Source organism: Harmonia axyridis, chromosome 2 (assembly GCF_914767665.1).
Source record: "Harmonia axyridis chromosome 2, icHarAxyr1.1, whole genome shotgun sequence".
Classification (NCBI taxonomy): Eukaryota; Metazoa; Arthropoda; class Insecta; order Coleoptera; family Coccinellidae; genus Harmonia; species Harmonia axyridis.
The window spans coordinates 56,176,182-56,200,067 of NC_059502.1; the positions used below are offsets into that span (position 1 = coordinate 56,176,182).

General features: G+C 34.7%; 1 protein-coding gene and 1 long non-coding RNA gene across 4 annotated transcripts in view; both read left to right on the forward strand.

Annotated features, from left to right (window-relative positions):
- The first annotated feature begins 875 nt into the window (after nt 1–875).
- LOC123672843 overlaps nt 876–23,886 on the forward strand; it is an 83,205-nt gene continuing 60,194 nt past the window's right edge. The window contains exons 1-2 of one of the 3 annotated variants that reach the window (XM_045607156.1): nt 876–2,406; nt 11,485–11,924. In XM_045607156.1, the coding sequence (XP_045463112.1) occupies nt 1,011–2,406; nt 11,485–11,606 (1,518 nt within the window). In that variant the 5' untranslated portion in view covers nt 876–1,010 and the 3' untranslated portion in view covers nt 11,607–11,924. Of the gene's footprint in view, nt 2,407–11,484; nt 11,925–23,886 lie in introns of those variants that run through there. The other 2 variants (XM_045607155.1, XM_045607154.1) reach the window with 2 other exon arrangements.
- LOC123672845 lies at nt 9,551–10,199 on the forward strand. The gene is made up of 2 exons (XR_006746370.1): nt 9,551–9,745; nt 9,820–10,199. It is a non-coding gene; the product is annotated as an uncharacterized LOC123672845 (long non-coding RNA).

Consider the following 23,886-nt stretch of genomic DNA (forward strand, 5'->3'; position numbering starts at 1 on the left):
GATAATTATCTTAGAAACGTTAAGCTGTGCATCAATTTCATGAACATGAGCACTATTGAACCAAACAGAAAAACATTATTCAGTAGTAGAGAAACCAAGTCCAATTCTGCCGTAAGAAGACTGAAGAGTGCTGTCATCAGCACCCCATGAAGTACCAGCTAATTTTTGAAGGATATTATTTCCCTACTTCAATTTCAAACTTAAATTTTTCAAGCGGACCTTGAAATTCAAAGAAGAATCAAGTTTAACTTCAAGGTGTTATTCAAAACGAAATAATTGAAAGTAACTTTCAATTTTCCATATTTTTGTTGATTATTCAAATGAAAACAAGAATAATAATTAATGAAACCCATATCAATTGAATTCAACGTTGCATTTGCATTACTAAACGAAATTAATAAAAAATTCCCATTGTCTATCTGCACCTGTCAAGATACTCAAAAGATCTTATATCTAAACGGACATAAATAGTGCAAATTAGTAATAATCTTAATAAAACACTAATTTAAATGGATTTTCCTCAGAAAGGAATCGCGTCAGTCATTCATTCATAAGATCTCTTATGTAGATATTTATATTGCAGACATCTATCCTCTCAGCCGTCGAAGGAGTCTGCAATCGAACTCATTCAACATACAACGAAATATTACATAAAACGTACTCGTATTTTTCTCCATCTTCGCGTACCATGAAACGACGAATTAAACCATCCCAGTCAAACCCGAAGTTCAACAAACCCGTATAGTGCGACGCCTCGACACCATAAACATATGAAAAATCACGGCTGAAAATTCATCACTACCATCAGCGGAAACTTTCCACGCACTCGCAGATGATGAGACGGACAAAACGGTACCTGAAAGTCCTCGCGGCGATCCTCTCTTTAATTGCAGCCGAAAAATGCGTCGGATCGGAGAACAGGCAGCAGCCGAAACGTTGCCTACTCCCAAAACCCGTCGATAAGCGGAGTGGCACCTAGCAGAGTACCTCGACGACGACGTCCAGTCAGTATGGCTAAAACGTTCGTGGTGTTCGCGACTTACCTGTCGCTCTCGCTCGCGCAAGACCGACTGGCGAGATCGGGCGACTTGGACCGCGGGCCTTCCGACCCTCCCGATCCCAACCCCGTTGACAATTTTCGCGGAAACGGCGTTACGACGAGATCCATAGACTTTTACGGAAGTGACAGTTCGAAAGGGTTGAATAACGATAACAACCCCAGATCGATGGGGGCGAACATAGGTGTTAGTTACGTTTCGAGTGTACCGATACAACCCTTGAAGCTGTACGGGTGGAACTCCACGTCTGCCTTAAGGAGACGCTTGGAGCTCAGCACGGAGTTCTTTTTGGTGCCTTCGACTTCAAATCCCAGCCCTGCAACCCCTAAACGTCCTGTTTTAACGGCTTGTGTAGGGTGTTCGGTGGAGACCAAGAAGATAGACGCGTTCTTTCGGGATGAAGTTTGGGTGGTGCCGATTTTATCCCTTTCAGCCGTTACCATGCTACTCATAGCGGGGTTCGAAGTGTTCGTTTTGTGTAAAGCTTACTATACGACGCCCAGTCGAAGACACTTATTCCTAGGGCAGATGCTGTTGTTGGGGTTGTTTTCTGGCGCAGCTCTAGCCGGGGTATTCACTGCATCCCCTACGCATTTTACCTGCGCCATAGTCAGGTTTGGTACCGGAGTTACGTACGCCATAGTGTTCGCTTCCCTTCTGGTGAAATGCGTGTTTTTAGTGAGCCTCAACGGTGGCGTTTACCTGCCAGCTCCGTACCAAGGACTCTTACTGCTTTTCGCCATCCTCATCCAGGTGGCTATAGGGGCGCAGTGGCTCCTCACCAACCCTCCCATAGTGGACGAAGTGACTTTCGACAACGTCGGTAGCAACAAACACGGACTTGTCCTAACCGCTGAAGACTTAGGGTCGCCAGTCACCGTGAAGCTATGCCGCACCCCTTTCATAGACATGATCTTCAGCTTGATCTACGTGGTGTTCCTCGTGGTGTTCGTGACGGTTTTGGCGGTGAAGTCGCGCGGCATCCGGGACAACTACAGAGAGGCTAGCTACATAGGCATGTCAGTCGGCTGCAGCATCGCGATATGGGCGATCTGGACCATGGCCGGGTTTGTGGTGCACGAGAGGCATAAGGACGCCTGCATCGCCTTGGGTCTGGTCGTGTCTTCGATAGTCGTGTTTCTGATCATGTTCATGCCGAAGGGCAGACAGCTGGCTGCGATGGGCAAGGAGGGGGTGTACGTGGAGGACAGGGAGGATAGGTTCAGCTCTTTGAGCCGAGCCGGGTCTGGTTACTCGCCTTCGTTTTTTCATTTCAAGCCGGCCAAGTATGGGCTCAGTCATGATTCTTCGCAGAAGATACCGCCGGTCGTTACGACCCTTGGACCAGGTAGGTCGGATTTTATGATAATGCGATTTCGGAGAAATGTAGATTGGCTTGGGTTATGGTTCGCGGTGGGGCGGTGACGGATTTGTGGAATTTTGCACAATGGTTCTTCGGTTCCTTCGGTCTCACGATTCGTCTCGACATATGTGGCGACAAATTAATATTATTCGAAGGTTATTTTTAATTTCTACTGTTTATTGAGTATATAATTATGTTTCGCTACACAGTAGCTCTTGAATCGTTTTTGTGATGAGTATATATCCAACTAGTTTCATGCTATCAAGAGAGGATACAGGAAATTTCGGTAATAAATGGTTTCATGGAACTCTGGTTCGCATTTGAGAGCAATGAATTGTAAACACCTATTGACTTGTTTAGCATTCCATTTTTCGTATGCTTATTTATGTGAATATTTTCCTCCTGTCAAAAATTCTATATATATGGAGAACAATTATCGAAAATTATAGCGATAATTGCATTGTAGGAAGCGAAACAGCCCTGCGATAATTGCACTGTTCATAGATGCATAGTTTCTATGCATCTTACACAGTTCGAATCTATGGCAATTCCATTCTACATCAGTTTGACAACAGTTTATTCGGAAAATATTCTCCCGAATCACACTCGTGCATCAAAATGACCGGATAATTTCGCATTCCAGCGTGTTTTCTTTGAAAAACTGCATTCGGTCATTTTCTTTGAAAATTCAATTAAAATGAACTCATGCAGTTTTCATGACAACCAGCTGTCATTCAAAATTATCGGTAATTTTGATGCACTTGTGCAATTACTTACGATAAGTTCATTTCTGAATGCTGGGAGAAATTCAAGAAGGACTCATGGATGATATTATTCAATTAAATCTACCCACTATTCGTCTTATTGTAAACAAATTAGATGGTACCAAGAGGCTCAGTATTTGGTACAGGTACTCTTGTGTCGAGTGAAGAAAATTCACTTTCTAATTCGTCTCTAATAAGACGAGTAGGGAGTCGATTAACTGAATAATATCCACCATGATTTTTTTTTATTTCTATCAGTTTTCACAAAAAAGCACTGATTTTGATAAAACAATTCGACAATTCCAAAACCGAGTTCGAAAAGTTGAAGCGTGTATCTTTCCATGCTTGAACGGCGTAAGCTACTCAATACAAATGACATGAAAATTGTCAAAAAATTGTAACTCGTGTTGCCATTATAACCATTTCAATCATTTATATTGAAAAACTCCTTATAAATATGTGAATTATCTTAAATATGGTTCCAAATATACCTTGATTCTAATGGATAAAATTAAATAATAATAGCCTTATAGCTAGACTTAAAATCTCCTGATTTATCATCTAGAATCAAGTTTAATTATATTTATTTCTAAGGGGCCTGAAGATGTAATTTATAGAAAATTATTTGAAATTCTCTCATTTGTGGATGTATCATGTTAAATGCTGTTGTAGTTATTATTCGCCAAAAACTTGAAATTTCAATTACTACCTACCATACAATACCTACTATAAGCGATTCCAGGAGCGAAAACCATGTACAGTGAAAAATGAAGACAGTTTTTTATTTTTATTAATCGTGAAACCACAAAGGTGAGCACAAAACAAACTAAATTGATAAATTGCAGTACCAACAAATTCTAGAGAAGCACTGACTGACCACAAAACTGTACAATAGGAGTATATAACATGTGATTTATTATGATTTCATTCTTGTCGATTATTTTATCTAGATGAGGAGTTTTGATGATACCATAATTCTGAATTTTGACAGAAACAATTAGTTCATTTAGCGAATGAATATCCGAGTATGGAAAATTTTGGAAATTAATTTGTTAAATGTATAAAAACTAAGATGGAAAAACATAAACACTAAAAAGTATATTATAAAATTGCAATCACCCTCAGAACAAACTGTTGAATCAATTGTTTGCAGATTATAAATTTATAATAGACTTTTTAGTTTGTGTCATTCTATTCTTTGTACTCAGATTAATCATCTAATTTCAGTTCATTCTTTGAGTTTTTGACATTTCCTCACATTTAATACTAAAATCAACGAATTTATCGGTCAATCAAAATTTCATGGAATCCGTCAAATAAACTTACCTTGATTATTTGATTAAGTTAAATTGTATAGACGAAACGTGGCCTTGTCCAAATTGGTCGCAAGATATAATGGTTCTAACCCCTGTGATTTCAATTTCAACATGTTTACCCAAGGACGTGGAAACACCAAATCTATTCGATTGATTATTTTGAAATATTAATCAAACTCAATTCTAAATATTTTATTGATATTTCACTAAATTCTCTATATTCAGGATTCATCAACTTGAAATTTTGTATATAAACATTGAACACTGAAATCTTTGTTTTTTCATCGATTTTCTGCTCGTATTTTTATGGTTCTGATGAAGCGATCAACACGAAATTTTTTCTGGAGCTTTTGTCATTGAAATTTTTAGTGTTCTGATATTCTTCTCGAAGTTCCTTTGGTTCACATAACGCAATCGATATAAAATTTCATATGCAGCTCAAAATTGCTATTTTATATCTGAACACAAAATTTTATCCCGGCCATATTTCCCTTCGTCGGATTTTACTCATTAACGAACGTCGGTATTCGATACCCTGAAGATTTTAGGATTTTCCATTCGAGAGTTACCTTGTTTACGGACGGACAGAATTGAATTTTACTAAGGATGCGTATTCAAGTAGACGAATCTTAAAGTTTGAGTATATTCCCGGCTTGAAATTCCAAAATAACAAATGTCTTTCAAACAACGCCCCGACAAAAATAATTCTTCTCGGAATTTTGACAATCCTTTGGATTTTTTTTTTATTGATTACCATTTTGAATTCAATAGTTGATGAATTTTCGTGATCTGTTAACTCGTTCTGCTCGCTTGAAGATTATATTAATTAAGAGGTTTCTGATGATGACCAAGATCCCAGGATTTTTTTTTTTTTTGATTCTACGGCTTTGTACAAGTTATTGAAAATATTCTAAATCGAGAGTCAATAACACCCGATACACCTCTGAGTTATTGAATAATGTAGTAGAATGATTTTCTAATGAGTTTGATGTACCGCGAAAATTAAAACATAATTAGTACCATTGTTCACATTTATGGAGTATTCAGTGGGTTCTTTTATCTCATTAATTTTTCTTTTGTTTTGTTCCGCTCAATTCCAAGAAAATATTTAATTTCTCAATTATTGAAAAATTCAGAAGTGTATGTGGCTATGGATTTCGCTAATTGATTTGAGTTTTATTTTTGAATTCAGCTAAATTTTCGTCTGGTTCCGAACAAAACAGTTTATTTGGAGATAAGGAAACAATTTTTGAAGGGGTTACCACTAGGCTGGGACCAATTCCTCTTTTTTGTATTCGAATGTTCATTCTTGGGTTTATTCGATTTTCGAATAATTCATTCAAACAAATATTCATGCTAGATTATCATGAGAACAGCAGTTTTAGTGTCGAGGTTTTTTGGTTCTTTATCAATTCAAAATTCAAATTACTTATTCAATTTTTCCTAGGAGCTCAAATTTTTAAGATATACAATTTTGGAGAAATATAAGTTGCATTATTTTAACTCAAATCCGTAAGTGTAGTGAACAAAAGTAGATATGAAATTTTTATTTTAGTTATACAAAATGCTTTTATGTCGTTATTACAAACAAAAAGAAAACATTGAAGAAATCAACTCTTAGAAAACTTGTTTTCCGCGACATTCTTGATTGTTTTTTCAAACAGTCCCTTTTTAAACTCCAGCAGTAATCTGCCTTCATGTGCATGTCCCATTTTCCTTAGTATTGGTCCTACATAACTTTAATATCTTGGTGAAATCTTTCACCTTGTTCTCCACACATGTCTCCTAAATTTTTTGGAAAACGGTCTAAGTGGCTGTGTAAATAGTGTATTTTAATACTCATATTGCACCCTAAATATTTGACACTATTAAGCATCATGTTACCCATTTCAACATAGTTTTGGGCTTTATGTTTGCCTAGGAAATTTTCTACAACTGCAACAAATGATGGCCAAGCTTCTTGTTCAACTTGATTCATTGAATTTATAAAGGCAGGGTCCTTAATCAATTGTCATTTTTGTGGGCCGTCAAATATCCATGCTTTGAGTTTTTCTGTGCTCAACTGATGCATTTTCATTCCTATATATGCAAAACAAGTCTTATCAAGAGCCTTTACAAATTGCTTCATCAAGCCGAACTTTATATGTAACGGAGGAACTATGATATTTTCTCTTACTTACCTCAGTTAGGGGATCAAAAGGATCAGTTCAGGTACCTGATAAGCAATGGTTCCACTATTCATAGATTCACCTGGAATTCATTAAATTACAGACAGAATGACATTAATGAATAAATAACAATTTTAGAACTCTCATAAATGAATATACTGAATGAAACCCACATGGGTAGCTAAGTTGATGTATAAAAAAGAGTAGAGCTGATAGGGAAAAACAGATTGCATGTACAGATTTAGCGTCCCAAATATAGTTAAAATCAGCTGTAAAATGTTTTTTTGTTGCCCTATGTTATTCATGAGTAGTAATGAATATTCAACTATTCATTGAATATTCATTGCTTATTCAATGAATAGTCAATGATTATTGAATGGTTATCTCGGTGATTATGCATACGTCATTTTTATATTGTTGATTGTTCTTGAATTCACATGTAGTATGTTTCTTAGGGGTGCTTTTTCAGCAAAAGCTAAAAACTTGTTCAATCTACCTTCACCGTTACAACCCTGCAAAATAAAGAGAAAAATTGTGCAAAATAATTTGTTTTCTTTCTTCTTTCTGAGGAATCAATACAGTAGATATAATTTTCATTCTCAGTTGATTTGAAACGAACCTATTTAATTCTTTCAACTAATAATATAAAGACGCTTTCGGTATCAGAACACTATTATTTTTCGAAAAGTTCTTAATGACACATACACAACGCTCAGCTTATGTTCGAAAGAGCAAAAATTGCTATAAAACCTTTCAAAGTCTCAACCCGAATTCCTCTACAAAATTTCATCAAAATAAAAAAAATAGTAGAACGCAAGATATGGAAATCCCGTGAATTTCACTTTTGCGCATGGTCAAAACGTCGGCGTCATAGGAAATCATCCGAATGACGGCATAATTAAAACGACAGACAATCAACGAAAAACTAAATGTATTCTATTATAATCAATTATATTTCAAATCAATTTTTTTTTATGTTGGAACAATATTCATCAAACGTTATTGAGAATTATTAATGTCTGATAATTTATCATACATTAAGTCGATCATTATCTCATTCAGAATGAATCTCCATCAACTGAAGACCAAATTAATGAAATATTCATTAAAAATGATGTACTCAATTGTAGCGTTCAATTGCAGCACAAAATACACTGATCAACAATTGCTAGGGATCACTTATGAACTTCTCTTCATTTGTATTTTTTTCAAGTTATCTCGTGAATATCTGTACATTATATGTTCTCTAAGGAAAAAGTAAGATGTTTTGAGTTGATTATATCAAAGTCTTCCTCACTTCATCGGCTCTTGTTCACAAAATCGATTATTATCTGTAGGCTGTTACAGGTGGAGCGAAAAGCAATGTGGTATTTGTTATTAAATCTGTTTTTTTCTCTCGCTCAAACACATAAGGTGACAATAATTGAAGAAATGAGAACAATATCAGCTTATCAGTCATGCCGAGAAGACGTTTGGCTCCTGTGCAACTGGACCAAATCATACGGTGGATACAGGAAGGTTTGTCCCAGCGAGAAGTGTCCCGGCGGTTGAATGTTTCGCAAAGTGTCGTGAGTCGGGCTTGGAATAGGTTCATCCAAAACGAATCAGTACCCTATGTTCATGGGGGAGGTCGGCAGCGCAGTACAACAGCTGCCCAAGATCGTCTTTTGATCCTCAATGCTAGGAGAAATCCCACTTACCCGGCGTCGCGGCTCAATAGATCACTGAGAGTTGCAACAGGACAAACAGGAGTTCTAATTTCGAACCAGACTGTAAGACGACGACTACATGTTCGTGGTTTGAGAGCACGTAGGAGGGTGCAACATCCCCGTTTGAATAGGGAACACCGGGTTCATCGACGGCATTGGGCTGAGGAGCACCGCAATTGGACACTTGAAGATTGGAGCCGATGTTTATTTACGGATGAGTCTAGATTTCGTTTGGTCAACTCCGATGGACGTATTCTTGCTTGGGGGGAAAGAGGTCGAAGGTATGCAGAACAGTTTATGGTACCCACAACAGCTTTTGGCGGAGGTTCTATATGTGTATGGGGAGGCATTTGTTTGAACCAACGCACAGAGTTGGTTGTTCTGCAGAACACCACCATGACCAGCCAGAGATATCACGATATGATTATTGAACCAATAATTGTTCCGTTTGCGGCTGCCGTGGGCGAGAATTTCATTTTAATTGACGATAATGCCCGTCCACACCGAAGTCGTCTGGTTAATGAAGCGCTAGAAACTCATGCCATTGATAGGATGGACTGACCAGCTCGCTCTCCAGACATGAATTGCATCGAACATGTCTGGTCTGAGATGTCTAGACAATTGTCAACCTTAGAACAACCGATCAATAACCTGGAGGACCTTTCTAACGCTTTACGGGATATTTGGACGAATTTGCCCCAAAATTTTATAAATCGTTTGATCGAAAGTATGCCTCGTAGGGTAGAATGCTTGAGACGAGCTCGTGGGAGGCCAACTAGGTACTAGCTTAACCGAAACTTCAGCCTTCTTGTGGTTTCATCATAAAATTTTTATGTTATTCAAACACAGAATTTTGAGTGTTCCTAATAAAGTCTTTTTTTCTCTCCAACTTTCCATTTTTTCATTCTTTTCTCAAGTGAACCATATTATCAACTGAAAATACTCTGATATCTGACTAAATTTATAATCTTAGAGCGAATATTTCAGAAATAAATTTAGAACAAGTAAGTGATCCCTATCAATTGTTGAGCAGTGTACTTAGTGTGTAAATGTTAGTTGCCTACACATATTTTTAGTCGTCCTATGAGTTGAATTAATCTCGTGAAATGTTTATCTGTTTTTTTCCTCCATATGTGCCGATACTGGAATTTATTTTCCAAAAAAAACTCACTTTCATACTTTGAAATTCGGAAAGTAGACATTTCAATTGTGGAAATCCAAAAAGTTTTTGGGATTAGAATATTTTCCTTATTTCTTTCAAATATATTGCTAGTTGTGATTGTGAAGGAGCAATATAATACCCGTATTTGGGGATCATTTAAGTACATGGAAGGATTACTTATCTTCTAAGGCCGTCCAACATCAAAGTGAGTTTTTCATCATGAGTTTCCTTGATTTTCATATAAGACGATTAATAGCGTGCATTTTCCCATTGTTCTAGGGCCTTTTTTTTTCTGTATGTTACCAACATTTCTTCTCGAATTTACGTTTAGAAAATTACGTAAACTACGAGATCGCTGACGATTGAGAATTTATTTCGACCCATCAACATCGAATCGATTGAATGCTGCAAAGTTTTGGTTTACGTACAATTTTCTTCCCTTGGTTTGGACACAGGATTTGGAAGTGGTGAAAATTTTAATAATAGTTTCAACCCTGCTGATTATTTGGTATGTAAAGATCCGATTTATAATTGGTGATACAGATCAAGAATACCTATACTGGGACAAAGTGAACTTTTCCATTGAAATTAATTTTGAATTTTTGAACTCTTTCAATTCATATTCGTTCATACATATTATCATTGTTATCTTTATATTTCAAAATCCTTATGTAGCTTTATCTATATTTTTTTTCTTTTAATATTTTTCAACTTCAATATCAGGTGATTTTTTTTGTTTGTTTCGAAACTCAAGTGATAACATCAAGATTTATTAAGATTTGTAAAGTAGAATTTGAATTTTCTTTCCATAAAAAGTGGATATCTGAAAATCTAGAAAATCAACAAAGATTGTATGAATTTGGCCATTTATAATTATTAATTTCTGTACGTAACAATTTGTGAGCTGATCTTGATCAAGTGAGGTGATTATTTTTATTTTTTTTGTTTTCGACTCTTTTTGAAATATAATAAACGGCTATTTCTGAAAATTGAATACAAGGTTTGTAGTGGAAATTCCACTGGGATTGTAACATAAGATTTTCATTAAATCATTTTATTCAATAGGATTTATTTGAATATTTTTACTTTATCTCTGGTCACATAATATTTTTTTTTTGAAAATTTCATCGGTATTTACGTATTTAGCCGATAGTTTTTTTGTTGAAGAATCACTTCAAAATACGTTGGCGCCCTTTGAAAACATCTTGAAACCACGCCGTCTTCACTGATAGCTGACCGGAAAAAAATTATAGAGGGACTCTTCTTTGTGTTGGAAAGCGGTGAACAATTTTGAACGTGAACGTGGGGCTCGAACCCAAGACCCTGAGATTAAGAGCTTCATGCTCTCTTGAATAGATCTCTAACAGCTTTTTCGGATTCACTAACATATTTGTCCAATAATTCAGCAGCTTTGATTGAAAAAAAATTAAAACCACTTTCAGTAGCCAGGGCTCTAGCTATCATTGTTTTGGAACAACCTGGTGGACCATGCATAAGCACTACTTTTGGGGGTATTAATCCGAATCTCTCATATATTTCAGGGTGTAATATATATTGGATATTTTTTTTTAAAAGGTTTTTAATTATTCCTGGCCCCCTAGGTCAGACCACTTTACATTAGGTACCTCTACCTAAGCTCTCTTTACAATTGGAGCCAAATCATTTATTTTCAGAACAGTCCAATTTGAAATTGGTAATCACAAATTTGCATGCATGATTGACTCAAGAAAACAAATTTATTTGATCCATCTGTTGCATCTTGACCATCTTCATTCATCAGATTCAAACTGCCTAGTAGACAACTATTTCTAATATAAAAATGAGTGAAAATTTTAGGATTTGGGGGGCAATCTGTTTGATGTTTCTCAGCGTCTCTTATGGTAATGATAGTTCCACAACTTAGGCATTGGTTCCACTGTTCTGATTTTTTAGATTTCGATGCAGATTTGGGGGTAGTCATTATGAAGCTTTACTACCACGTGTATATCCACCCCAACGCAATTAAGAAACTACCCTCAAATCTGCATCGAAATCTAAAAAATCAGAACAGTGGAACCAATGCCTAAGTTGTGGAACTATCATTACCATAAGAGACGCTGAGAAACATCAAACAGATTGTCCCCCAAATCCTAAAATTTTCACTCATTTTTATATTAGAAATAGTTGTCTACTAGGCAGTTTGAATCTGATGAATGAAGATGGTCAAGATGCAACAGATGGATTAAATAAATTTGTTTTCTTGAGTCAATCATGTATGCAAATTTGTGATTTAGCAATTTCAAATTGGACTGTTCTGAAAATAAATGATTTTGCTCCAATTGTAAAGAAGGCTCATGATGGTTTGGACTATCATTGTTTTGGGGGTATTTTTCCGAATCTCTCATATATTTCAGGGTGTAATTATATATTACACCCTGAAATATATGAGAGATTCGGATTAATACCCCCAAAAGGAGTGCTTATGCATGGTCCACCAGGTTGTTCCAAAACAATGATATGCTTTTTTAAAAGGTTTTTCAATTCTTCCTGTCCCCCTATGTCAGCCAACTTTACATTAGGTACCTCTTCATGAAAATCCTTCGTACCAGTTGGTGTAAAATCTTTCAGAGCAAATTTCATCCGAATCTCTCATATATTTCAGGGTGTAATATATAATTACACCCTGAAATATATGAGAGATTCGGATTAATACCCCCAAAAGGAGTGCTTATGCATGGTCCACCAGGTTGTTCCAAAACAATGATAGTCCAAACCATCATGAGCCGTCTTTACAATTGGAGCCAAATCATTTATTTTCAGAACAGTCCAATTTGAAATTGCTAAATCACAAATTTGCATACATGATTGACTCAAGAAAACCAATTTATTTAATCCATCTGTTGCATCTTGACCATCTTCATTCATCAGATCAAACTGCCTAGTAGACAACTATTTCTAATATAAAAATGAGTGAAAATTTTAGGATTTGGGGGACAATCTGTTTGATGTTTCTCAGCGTCTCTTATGGTAATGATAGTTCCACAACTTAGGCATTGGTTCCACTGTTCTGATTTTTTAGATTTCGATGCAGATTTGAGGGTAATTTCAAATCACTAATGTCCATAACACTCCTCGAATCGCAATTCACTGTGAATTTTGCTGTTGAACAAAGTTTCACCAAGTCTTCTCCAACAAATCCTCGGGTAGCTTTAGATATTTCAAACAATTGATCTTCGGTGATGTTATGTTCATATATTTCTGATATTTTCTCAAGAATTTCTTTCCTTGCAGCTGGTTTAGGCACTGGTATATTGATTTCGTGATCAAAAGTTCCTGGTTTTCTCAATTTCGGAGCGACATTGCTGATATTATTTGTAATGCCAATTACGAATACCTTCGCACCCCTGTTATTGTTCAATTTATCCAAATGAGTCAACAAGTCTTCTAGAAGAAACAACTTTGTAACAGATACAGTTGGAAAGGCCTTAACATCGCCAAAGTAAATATCAAGTACTTTTTTGGTGAGATGAACTGAAGTCAAACTTTTTCCAGTTGTTGGCCTAGCTCTCTTTACAATTGGAGCCAAATCATTTATTTTCAGAACACTCCAATTTGAAATTGGTAATCACAAATTTGCATGCATGATTGACTCGAGAAAACAAATTTATTTAATCCATCTGTTGCGTCTTGACCATCTTCATTCATCAGATTCAAACTGCCTAGTAGACAACTATGTCTAATATAAAAATGAGTGAAAATTTTAGGATTTGGGGGGCAATCTGTTTGATGTTTCTCAGCGTCTCTTATGGTAATGATACTTCCACAACTTAGGCATTGGTTCCACTGTTCTGATATTTTAGATTTCGATGCAGATTTGGGGGTAGTCATTATGAAGCATTACTACCACGTGTATATCCACCCCAACGCAAGTAAGAAACTACCCTCAAATCTGCATCGAAATCTAAAAAATCAGAACAGTGGAACCAATGCCTGAGTTGTGGAACTATCATTACCATAAGAGACGCTGAGAAACATCAAACAGATTGTCCCCCAAATCCTAAAATTTTCACTCATTTTTATATTAGAAATAGTTGTCTACTAGGCAGTTTGAATCTGATGAATGGAGATGGTCAAGATGCAACAGATGGAATAAATAAATTTGTTTTCTTGAGTCAATCATGTATGCAAATTTGTGATTTAGCAATTTCAAATTGGAGTGTTCTGAAAATAAATGATTTGGCTCCAATTGTAAAGAGAGCTAGGCCAACAACTGGAAAAAGTTTGACTTCAGTTCATCTCACCAAAAAAGTACTTGATCTTTACTTTGGCGATGTTAAGGCCTATCCAACTGTATCTGTTACAAAGTTGTTTCTTCTTTAGAAGACTTGTTGACTCATTTGGATAAATTGAACAATAACAGGGGTGCGAAGGTATTCGTAATTGGCATTACAAATAATATCAGCAATGTCGCTCCGAAATTGAGAAAACCAGGAACTTTTGATCACGAAATCAATATACCAGTGCCTAAACCAGCTGCAAGGAAAGAAATTCTTGAGAAAATATTAGAAATATATGAACATAACATCATCGGAGATCAATTGTTTGAAATATCAAAAGCTACCCGAGGATTTGTTGGAGAAGACTTAGTGAAACATTGTTCAACAGCAAAATTCACAGTGAATTGCGATTCGAGGAGTGTTATGGACATTAGTGATATATGAGAGATTCGGATTAATACCCCCAAAAGGAGTGCTTATGCATGGTCCACCAGGTTGTTCCAAAACAATGATATGCTTTTTTAAAAGGTTTTTCAATTCTTCCTGTCCCCCTATGTCAGACCACTTTACATTAGGTACCTCTACATGAAAATCCTTCGTACCACTTGGTGTAAAATCTTTCAGAGCAAATTTCAAATCACTAATGTCCATAACACTCCTCGAATCGCAATTCACTGTGAATTTTGCTGTTGAACAAAGTTTCACCAAGTCTTCTCCAACAAATCCTCGGGTAGCTTTAGATATTTCTAACAATTGATCTTCGGTGATGTTATGTTCATATATTTCTGATATTTTCTCAAGAATTTCTTTCCTTGCAGCTGGTTTAGGCACTGGTATATTGATTTCGTGATCAAAAGTTCCTGGTTTTCTCAATTTCGGAGCGACATTGCTGATATTATTTGTAATGCCAATTACGAATACCTTCGCACCCCTGTTATTGTTCAATTTATCCAAATGAGTCAACAAGTCTTCTAGAAGAAACAATTTTTGCTCGACAGTTGATTTAGAACATTTAGAACAGATTTGATCCAAGGATTTGGAAGTGGTGAAAATTTTGATAATAGTTTCAACCCTGCTGATCATTTGGTATGTAAAGATCCGATTTATAATTGGTGATACAGATAAAGAATACCTATACTGGGATAAAGTGAACTTTTCCATTGAAATTAATTTTGAATTCATATTCGTTCATACATATTATCATTGTTATCATTATATTTAAAAAAAAAATACTTATGTATCTTTATCTATTTTTTTTTCTTTTAATATTTTTCAACTTCAATATCAGGTGATTCTTTTTGTTTGTTTCGAAACTCAAGTGATACCTTCAAGATTTATTAAGATTGGTAAAGTAGAATTTTCTTTCCATAAAAAGTGGATATCTGAAAATCTAGAAAATCAACAAAGATTAATATGAATTTGGCCATTTATTATTATTAATTTCTGTACGTAACAATTTGTGAGCTGATCTTGATCAAGTGAGGTGATTATTCTTATTTTTTTTGTTTTCGACTCTTTTTGAAATATAATGAACGGCTATTTCTGAAAATTGAATACAAGGTTTGTATTCAATTTCCACTTGGATTGTAACATAAGATTTTCATTAAATCATTTTATTCAATAGGATTTATTTGAATATTTTTACTTTATCTCTTAATATTTTTTTTTGAAAATTTCATCGGTATTTACGTATTTAGCCGATAGTTTTTTTGTTGAAGAGTCACTTCAAAATACGTTGGCGCCCCTTGAAAACATCTTGAACCCACGCCGTCTTCACTGATAGCTGACCGGAAAAAAATTATAGAGGGACTCTTCTTTGTGTTGGAAAGCGGTGAACAATTTTTTTTTTTTTAAATGAATCAATTTTTTTTTTAAACCAAGGGTTACTCGCCACACAATGTGCAGCTTTTTCTATACCTATCCACTTTTCTCCATCATATTGTTAATTTGTCGAAGACATATGGATCAACACGACCGAAAATGACCTGATAATTCTACAGAAGTTTTCACCTCCAAAATTTATCTGAAGAAGTTACGTTTTCTACTTTTGAAACACTAAAACGAGTTGCGAAGTGAAAGTTTCAATTTCGTCTCAAATTATTCTGTTCAACAAATTGCAAGTACTTAGTTATTGCAATTGCTCGAATCTGGATAACGCTAAATTTCTTTTAAGCGACTATATCATCTTCAAATCATTGAGGTGTTTATAATAACTTTGTATTCGTTCACTTGAAGCTTGGGTGGATGCTTTTTATTTGTTATGATATTTTCTAACTTTTTTTTGGTAAATTTCTCATTGACCTAAGACGAAATAGGTAAATATTGTCCAGAGACCCTCTTCATTAAGAAAGCAATTCACGATTCATCATAATACCCATCCAGCACTGAAGAGTAACGATTCCAAGAAAATATGAAATTACGTGATCAAAATATCTATAATTATCAACAACTTCATTAATACGCTAAGATAGTATGTAATTAACGAGTGCAGGAATTTAATGCAAGAACTTAATACTTCCAGGTAGGTACCCGGTGAAGTGAGAGTTTCAATGTCTGATTGTAATTCTGGACGATCCCATATTTCGTCATTTCCTGGATGCAGCGGAAATATGAAAACTACATGCATAAAACAACGCATCGAACGCTTCATTTGTTTGCCCACCTCAACAAAGTAATTTCGGGAAGTTTGTATGTACATATCAGAGAACGTGTCAGAATCTTATTAAGCTAAATTATCTGCTTCACACCATCAAGAAACTGCATGAACAGTCACATCAATAATCTTTCTACAAAGTCGATTTTTTCACGAAATTTATGAAAATCTGATGAATTAGTTCGAAAATTACTAAAAAAGAAAAGAACTAACGTAAAGTGATAAGCTCGTTGATAATCTTATGCTCGCTTGTTTAAATAGGTACGTACGTATTTATATATTTTCGAGTGCTCATCCTCTGTACCGATCGCTCTAACATCACAGGTCTCCTTTTTGTTTAAGGACTGGAATTTAATCTTCTACACCTGTACTATAATTTCTCCTATTTTTTACGGTTTTTTATTTGCGAGAGTTTCTCCCTTCTGCATGTCACTTGGTTCTTTGTAAGTCTCTCTTGTCTGTCTTTATTATTGGGATTTGAACACAATACTCGATATATCTAGAAAACATTGTTTGTAGCTCAACGCTAAGAAAACTCTTGCTATGGTTTTCGGAAGAAAAATTGACAGATTGAGGTTTGAGGCTTGTAACGTGATGGTGACAATAGGTAATGAACATATAAAATTTTCTAAGAAGGTTAAAAACCTGGGTGTGTGGATTGATCAGGATTTGAGATTCACTGATCATGTTACTGCCTGCTTACAAAGAGCATACGGTATGTTGAGATTGATCTATCAAAACCGTGAATTTTTAAACGTTGAACTTAGAAAACTACTGTGCGATTCATTCGTTCTATCACATTTAAATTATGCTGATGCTGTCTACAATCCTTGTTTGAATGCCTACGATAAACAAAGAATACAAAAATTGCAAAATTCATGCCTACGTCTGATATTTGGTATAAAGAAATATGAAAGAATCAGTTACACACTTCGCATCGTCAACTGGCTTAACATGAAGAATAGAAGACTTTTGCACTCTATTGCTTTGTTCATGAAAGTTATCAACACTAAGACCCCTCCGTACCTATACAATAAAATTACATATCGTTCGGACGTCCACAATTTGAACATTCGTTTCAGGGGCACCTTGACGCCACCTATTTATTTCAGTGAATCATTCAAACGATCATTTTCATATAACATAGCGCAATGTGTTAACGGCCTACCAATGGATGTCAGAGCTATTACTAATAAACGCCTTTTCAGAATTTCACTATTCAACTTGTTATATGATGAACAGATGGGGGTTTTGACAGGGTAGATATGATTTTTTTTTATATGGTAGATTTATGAAATGATATATATGTATATATTTTTTTCTTTAATTTGCATATCTACAAATGAGATTTCATTTGTTTTTTTTTGATAGTTGGTTTTTTGTTGTTGTTTTGGGTGGATTTTGCATCGGCAATGCTGTGGATCAAAGGTTGGATTGAACAGGGCACTTCTTGAGTGAACTGAATCTCGCCTTTTCCTAGCTTGTTTTTTTTTTCTGTGATATGATATTTGTAAACTGTAACTGAAGGAATGAAGACCTTTATTATTATTATTATTATTTGTATTATCTTTCTCAATACGCTATTCTCGTGCTTTTTTAGCGTCTATTGTCTTCTTTATTTGTTTGTTAACTATTTCCTCAATAGTTTCAATTTTCAATTCTTCTCTGATTTTTTGATTTCTTATATAATAACATGGTGTGCCAACCGCTGTTCTGATTACTATATTTAGTACACTTGATCTTTCTTATTGTCTTTCGTATTTTACCTGGTTACTAATATATGCGTGATGCTTGGTATTAGCACTGTATTTATTATCTTTAGATTGTTTTTTGAGGAAAGTTTACTTTCTGGGTTTAGTAGCGGGTAGTCTCCCGTGCAATTGCCATGCCTTTTACCAGTTTTCTTCTAGCTGTTTGCTAAAATTCATTCTTTTATCTAGAGTTACTCCTAGATATTTTGCTTCGTTTTCCCATTCTATCGTCTGATTTTCACATTTACCTCTTCATTTTATATTCCGTCTATTCCGGGTGCTTCTCTGTTTTTTAATGTTTTGATAATTTCTTCTTTCGTCACTTCTTTCGGATCTTCTTCTATTTCAGTGTGATCATTATCTATTGAATGTCCATGTTTTTCAACTGTTTGGTCAAATTGGTCGTCGTTGATTTTTATATTCGGCTTTAATTGATTTCTGCCTTTACTTCATTTGTAATAGATACTTGATTTCCTTTCTTCAGCTTTGGTATTTTCGCTCTCGTTTTTCTTCCAGTTAATGCTGACATCATCATCCATAGTGATTGGTCTTTCGTATCTGGTTCGCCTAGCTTCTTGTCTCAGTCTTCATTTAACACTTGTCTGACTATTTTTCACTTTGTTGGTATTCAGTATAATTTTGTCACCGGGGTCCATTGTGCATCTATACTGTGTCTTGGACTTTTTCTTTTCGTATCGCAATATTCTCACGTCTAAAGGTAGCAGGACTCTTCTTTGGTATTCTTTCGATCTAAATGGACTGTAGGTACTTGAGCTTCGATTATTCTTTTTTCTAGATCCTCGATTGCTTCGTCTAACTGATTTCTGTTTACTATCTTCACTCTTTTTGTTTGAAAAATTTTTCTAAATTTACTCAATTAATTGATGATCGCTTCATCAAACGATGAGATTCGACTCACTAATGACGAATCTGTTCTCGTATTTGATTATGTCCGTATACAAGTGTAGGGAATCACGACTAGCATGTAGGCCATCATCAGTACTAAGTTAGCACAGCTGACACCAGGACCTCAACCCACACAAGTATACACGATTACTTTTGACCTGAGAGACCTAGAAACTTGAAAACTTGAAATTTTCAGAGTAGATTCAGATCCCTAATGCCACGTTAAGTTTGATAACTAAATATTGTTTTTCGAACATTTCAAAAACTGATGTTTAACCCCTTTTCTTTTCTAATTTTCTCTTATAACTTGAGAACAGTTAAATTTATAAGGTTGCGGATTTCACCAAATTAGTTCTCTTAAAAATCGAACCGGAAAATGTGCCATTCATTTGTTCCTAGCTCGAAGGAAATATGGTCTATTTTAATTCTTAACAATCCATTCAACACTTTAAAGGTCAGACACCCGAAAATTCACGAATTGGTCATGGAAATTTTATGAAAAGGATATGGTGCTGCAACCGTAGTCATGGGGGCCATTCAGCTGATATTATTTTCCATCAGTAATGGCATATCTTTCTCTTCATAATAAAATAAACATCCATTGATCTCCTTTAACTCGTTTTTTTTTAATAAAAATGAAAACTTTTATTGGAAATCGTTGAAGAAAGACTTTCTCATTGATATAATATACAGAGTAGCCACTTTTCAATGGGATTGTATTGGTAACTTTTGGACCATAAGAGTAATAAGGTCGGTCGAATGGAGAAAAAAGTGCATTCATAGAAGCATTATCAGGCAGTTCAAACAAATCGATATTAACAGGGCCGGTTATTGAGATATCATAAGAAGAGTGAATTCTGTCATTTTGATTTTTTTTTTCTACTTTATTTCAAATATTATCAAAAAATTTTACAGGAATTTTTTATTCGACAGTAAATTATCCCCAATTTGACGTAATCACCTTTCGTATTCAACGTTTCGTACTCTCTGGGCCACCTTCAACCTCATTTTTTTCAATAATGACCTGCATATTTTATGACACTTTTCGAAATAACTTTTAACGCTGAATTCAACGACATATCTTATAATGTCATTCAAAGTTGATTTTCTGGTGATTTTGACCCTTATCCAATTTTCTTTGGGTAGGATCTGTATTACCTACATTTATGTACCTTCAGTTTAATTAACAATATGCAATACCTACATTTCGATAAAAAAATCAATTTACTCATCTTGAACTAAATGGAACATATTAGAATCAAAGCAAGAAACCAGTAATAATTATTTACATATTTCAATTCATAATAATTAAACGAAACTATCATCTAATGAAAGAGAAATCAAATGATTATTCGAAAGTAAATGAAAATTAATGAAGTAAGTGTTCGAAATGTTCAACATTTTTCAAAATGCACTTATAGTTCTGGAACCCTTCCTTCTTATACATTTGCTTATTTTGTCTCCTTGAATACCTTCCAATACATTCTCAATTTTCTCGCGAGGAAGCGAGGATTTGTCATTTGTTCCGTTCAAACAAATTACAGATAAGAATTGAACTTTATTTTGAGATCATTACGATATAATTTTTGCAAGGCTTGGTATTCAAATTTGAAATCATTGTATTCGCGTCTCTTGACTATTTTATTAACAGCAGTTTTTGATAAATTGCATTCACTGGCCACAGTTCTCGATTTTTTTTCTGGGTTCAATTAAATTTGGGTTAGAACATTGATATCGTTGATAGACTTGTTTTTTCTTACATACACACCAAGAAATTTAGATAAGGGTCAAAATTACCTGAAAATCAACTTTGAATGAGATTGTATGATATATCGTTGAATTCAGCGATTCCAGTTATTTCGAAAAGTGTCATAAAATATGCAGGTCCGTATTGAAAAAAAAAGAGGTTGGGGGTGGCCCAGAGAGTACGAAACGTTGGATTCGAAATCTGATTACGTCAAATTGAGGATAATTTACTGTCGAATAAAAAAATCCTGTAGCATTTTTTGATAATATTTGAAATAAAGTGGGAAAAAAGAAAAATGAAAATGACAGAATTTACTCTTCTTATGATATCTCAATAACCGGCACAGATAATCTCGATTTGTATAAACTGCTTGACAATGCTCCTATGCATGCAACTTTTTCTCCATTCGACCGACCTTCTTATTCTTATGGTTCAAAAATTACCAATACAATCCCATTAAAAAAGTGGCCACTTTGTATGTAATTCAGATGACTTTGAGGTTATTACTGAAGTTTGAAAATTTTTAAGAAAATAAATACTGTTTCTTCTTACCAACTTGATTATTTCTTCACGTGTGAAAGTATATCTGAATTTTTGGACAACTGACTTCATATTCCAATCTGTACCATAAGGTGCGATTTCATCTGTACATAATAAGCGTCAAGTGCAAAGGAAACTAGTCTAAGATCTTGCGAGTTTCTCTCTGAAAAGGATTATCTGCCTGATTCGGTTAATTAGCATGTACTTTACGATCGCTGATCTGTTGCAGGTCATCAGTTTTTGAACAATAAAGTATCTAATTGACGATATCAGAGCGTGACTCGAGAAAATAATTGATTTGGATAATATAAATTTGTCTCGACCCAGTAAATTTCAATAAGATGGTAATTTCGGAGGAAAAGCCTGTCGAATGAATGAATTCGCGAGAAATTTCTGTGTCAAAGTTGAGACGAAAGAGAAACTACGAAATATTCGTGAATAAGAATACTTTTATTTTTTTCAATTGATCAGATATACAATTCGATAATTGATTTGATGATTTTAATTTAATTTAATATGTCATATTCTACATCGGAAGTCTATTCAATAAAACATAATAAATTCTACAGTATAATCGATTATTCTCTTGCGAGATTGAAACCAATAATCAGGTACTCGTTTAGTCCAAATAAAATTTTTAGAATTTTTAATCAAAATATTACAGTACCTACTATGTAGATTCAATAAGTTGTCGAAATATAGAGGGAAAATTATATTGAATACGAAAATCTTGAGTAGTCAGTACTTATTCGTCTTCTTCAATTTTGATTTGGATTTGCTTGGTAGATTAACTAACTTTTTGTCATGTTGAAGTTGGCTTTCTGGTAAATGCAGAAGTATTTATAAAAAATGGGTGGCGATGAAATAAAAGTGTTCCATAAACCTTTTCTGATAAAAGTTATAATAATAATAATAATAATAATAATATTTATTTAGCCATCAATAATAAAATACGTAATTACATGGCACGTCAGTAATAAAAATTATGGACGATCACAACACAAATAACAATATATAATATAACAGAATATAATTAAATATCACAAACACTTATAAAAGAAATTTGAATGTTTATAATAAGTTACTGGAATTCAGGAACTCATCAATTGTGTAGAAGGGATTCTTCACCAGGAACTTCTTCATTTCTCGGGTAAATCTTTTTGGTGGTATATTATTTTCAGAGAATCAGGAATCTTGTTGTAAAACTTCAAGCACCAATAGTTGACCGACAGTTGGGTTGTTTTTAGGCGATGGTATTCTAAACTAGGTCGTTTCTTCTTCTTTTATAGTAGCTATGACAGTCACTGTTTCTCAGAAAGTGGTGTTTATTGAATTAGACGTACTTGAGGCAGGTAAGTATATAAACTCTCGTTGATATCATTTCCCACTGTCGCTTTATCTGAATTCGATATCCCTATATCTTGAAATCTTTTCGACCTCCTTTTGTCGCATGTTGTTATTTGGTTTTGCTACGTCGATGAGTATTGCTATCTTTTGATGTTTAACGATTAGTAGTATATCTGGTTTATTGTGAGGGATTGTTTTATCAGTCAAAACCATACGATCTCCGAACAGATTATAGCGTTCGTTTTCCAGGATGGTCTCCAGTTAGTACTTGCAGTATGGCCCTTTTTCAGAATGAATTAGTTCCATTATGGGTAAAATAAAAACCTTCCGTTTCTGGATACATCGCACTTGCGGAAAGCCAATAGTTTGACTCTTCCTCAGACTCTTCAATGTCGACATGATCCTGGTTCACCTCATTGAAATGTCGTGCACGTAGGAGCTTCTCTCTCCATCTTTTCAGTTTTTCTTAGATTATCTGGTGGTTGTATGAAAATTTCTCCTTGTGTAGTTGTTAAGGTGTTGACCTGTCTGCTTCACACAGTATTTTGTAGACCTCTGATGTACTTGCTTGATCTATGAAGTATTGCCTTAGGCTTTCTATCTGTTCACGAGCAAGTTCCATGATGCCTCCTTTATTTCTCGGAAATATTGTCCTTTCAATGCTGCTTTTCGGATGGTGTTTATTTGCTTTTATTATCAGTATTATTATAATTATTACTATAATAAATATCAGTCATCTTTTCCTAATTATGGCGTAACTACTAGTCATGATATTCCTGAATAGAACCCGGGAACATGAAATGAACTGATATGAATATGTCGAAATAGTAAATGAAAATATATAAACAATAACGTAGGTAAGTCAACTTCAAGTCAAACTTTTAATCACGTATGGAATTCATAGCGTTTTTCTTGCTGAATTCACCAGTGTGTAACAGTGAGGTAGTGACAAAGGGAAAGAAACAACCTGATCTATTTATTCCAAGGCAACCAAAGAAATGCATAGCAATTATCAAACTGATCGATCGATAGCAACCCATTTACCGAAAAAAAGAAGTTGTGTAGATATAAACATGGTTTATCTCAACCGTACTGTATGTATAAATCGGTCGAGCTTAACGGTACAAGAGACTGCTATCATTCTGT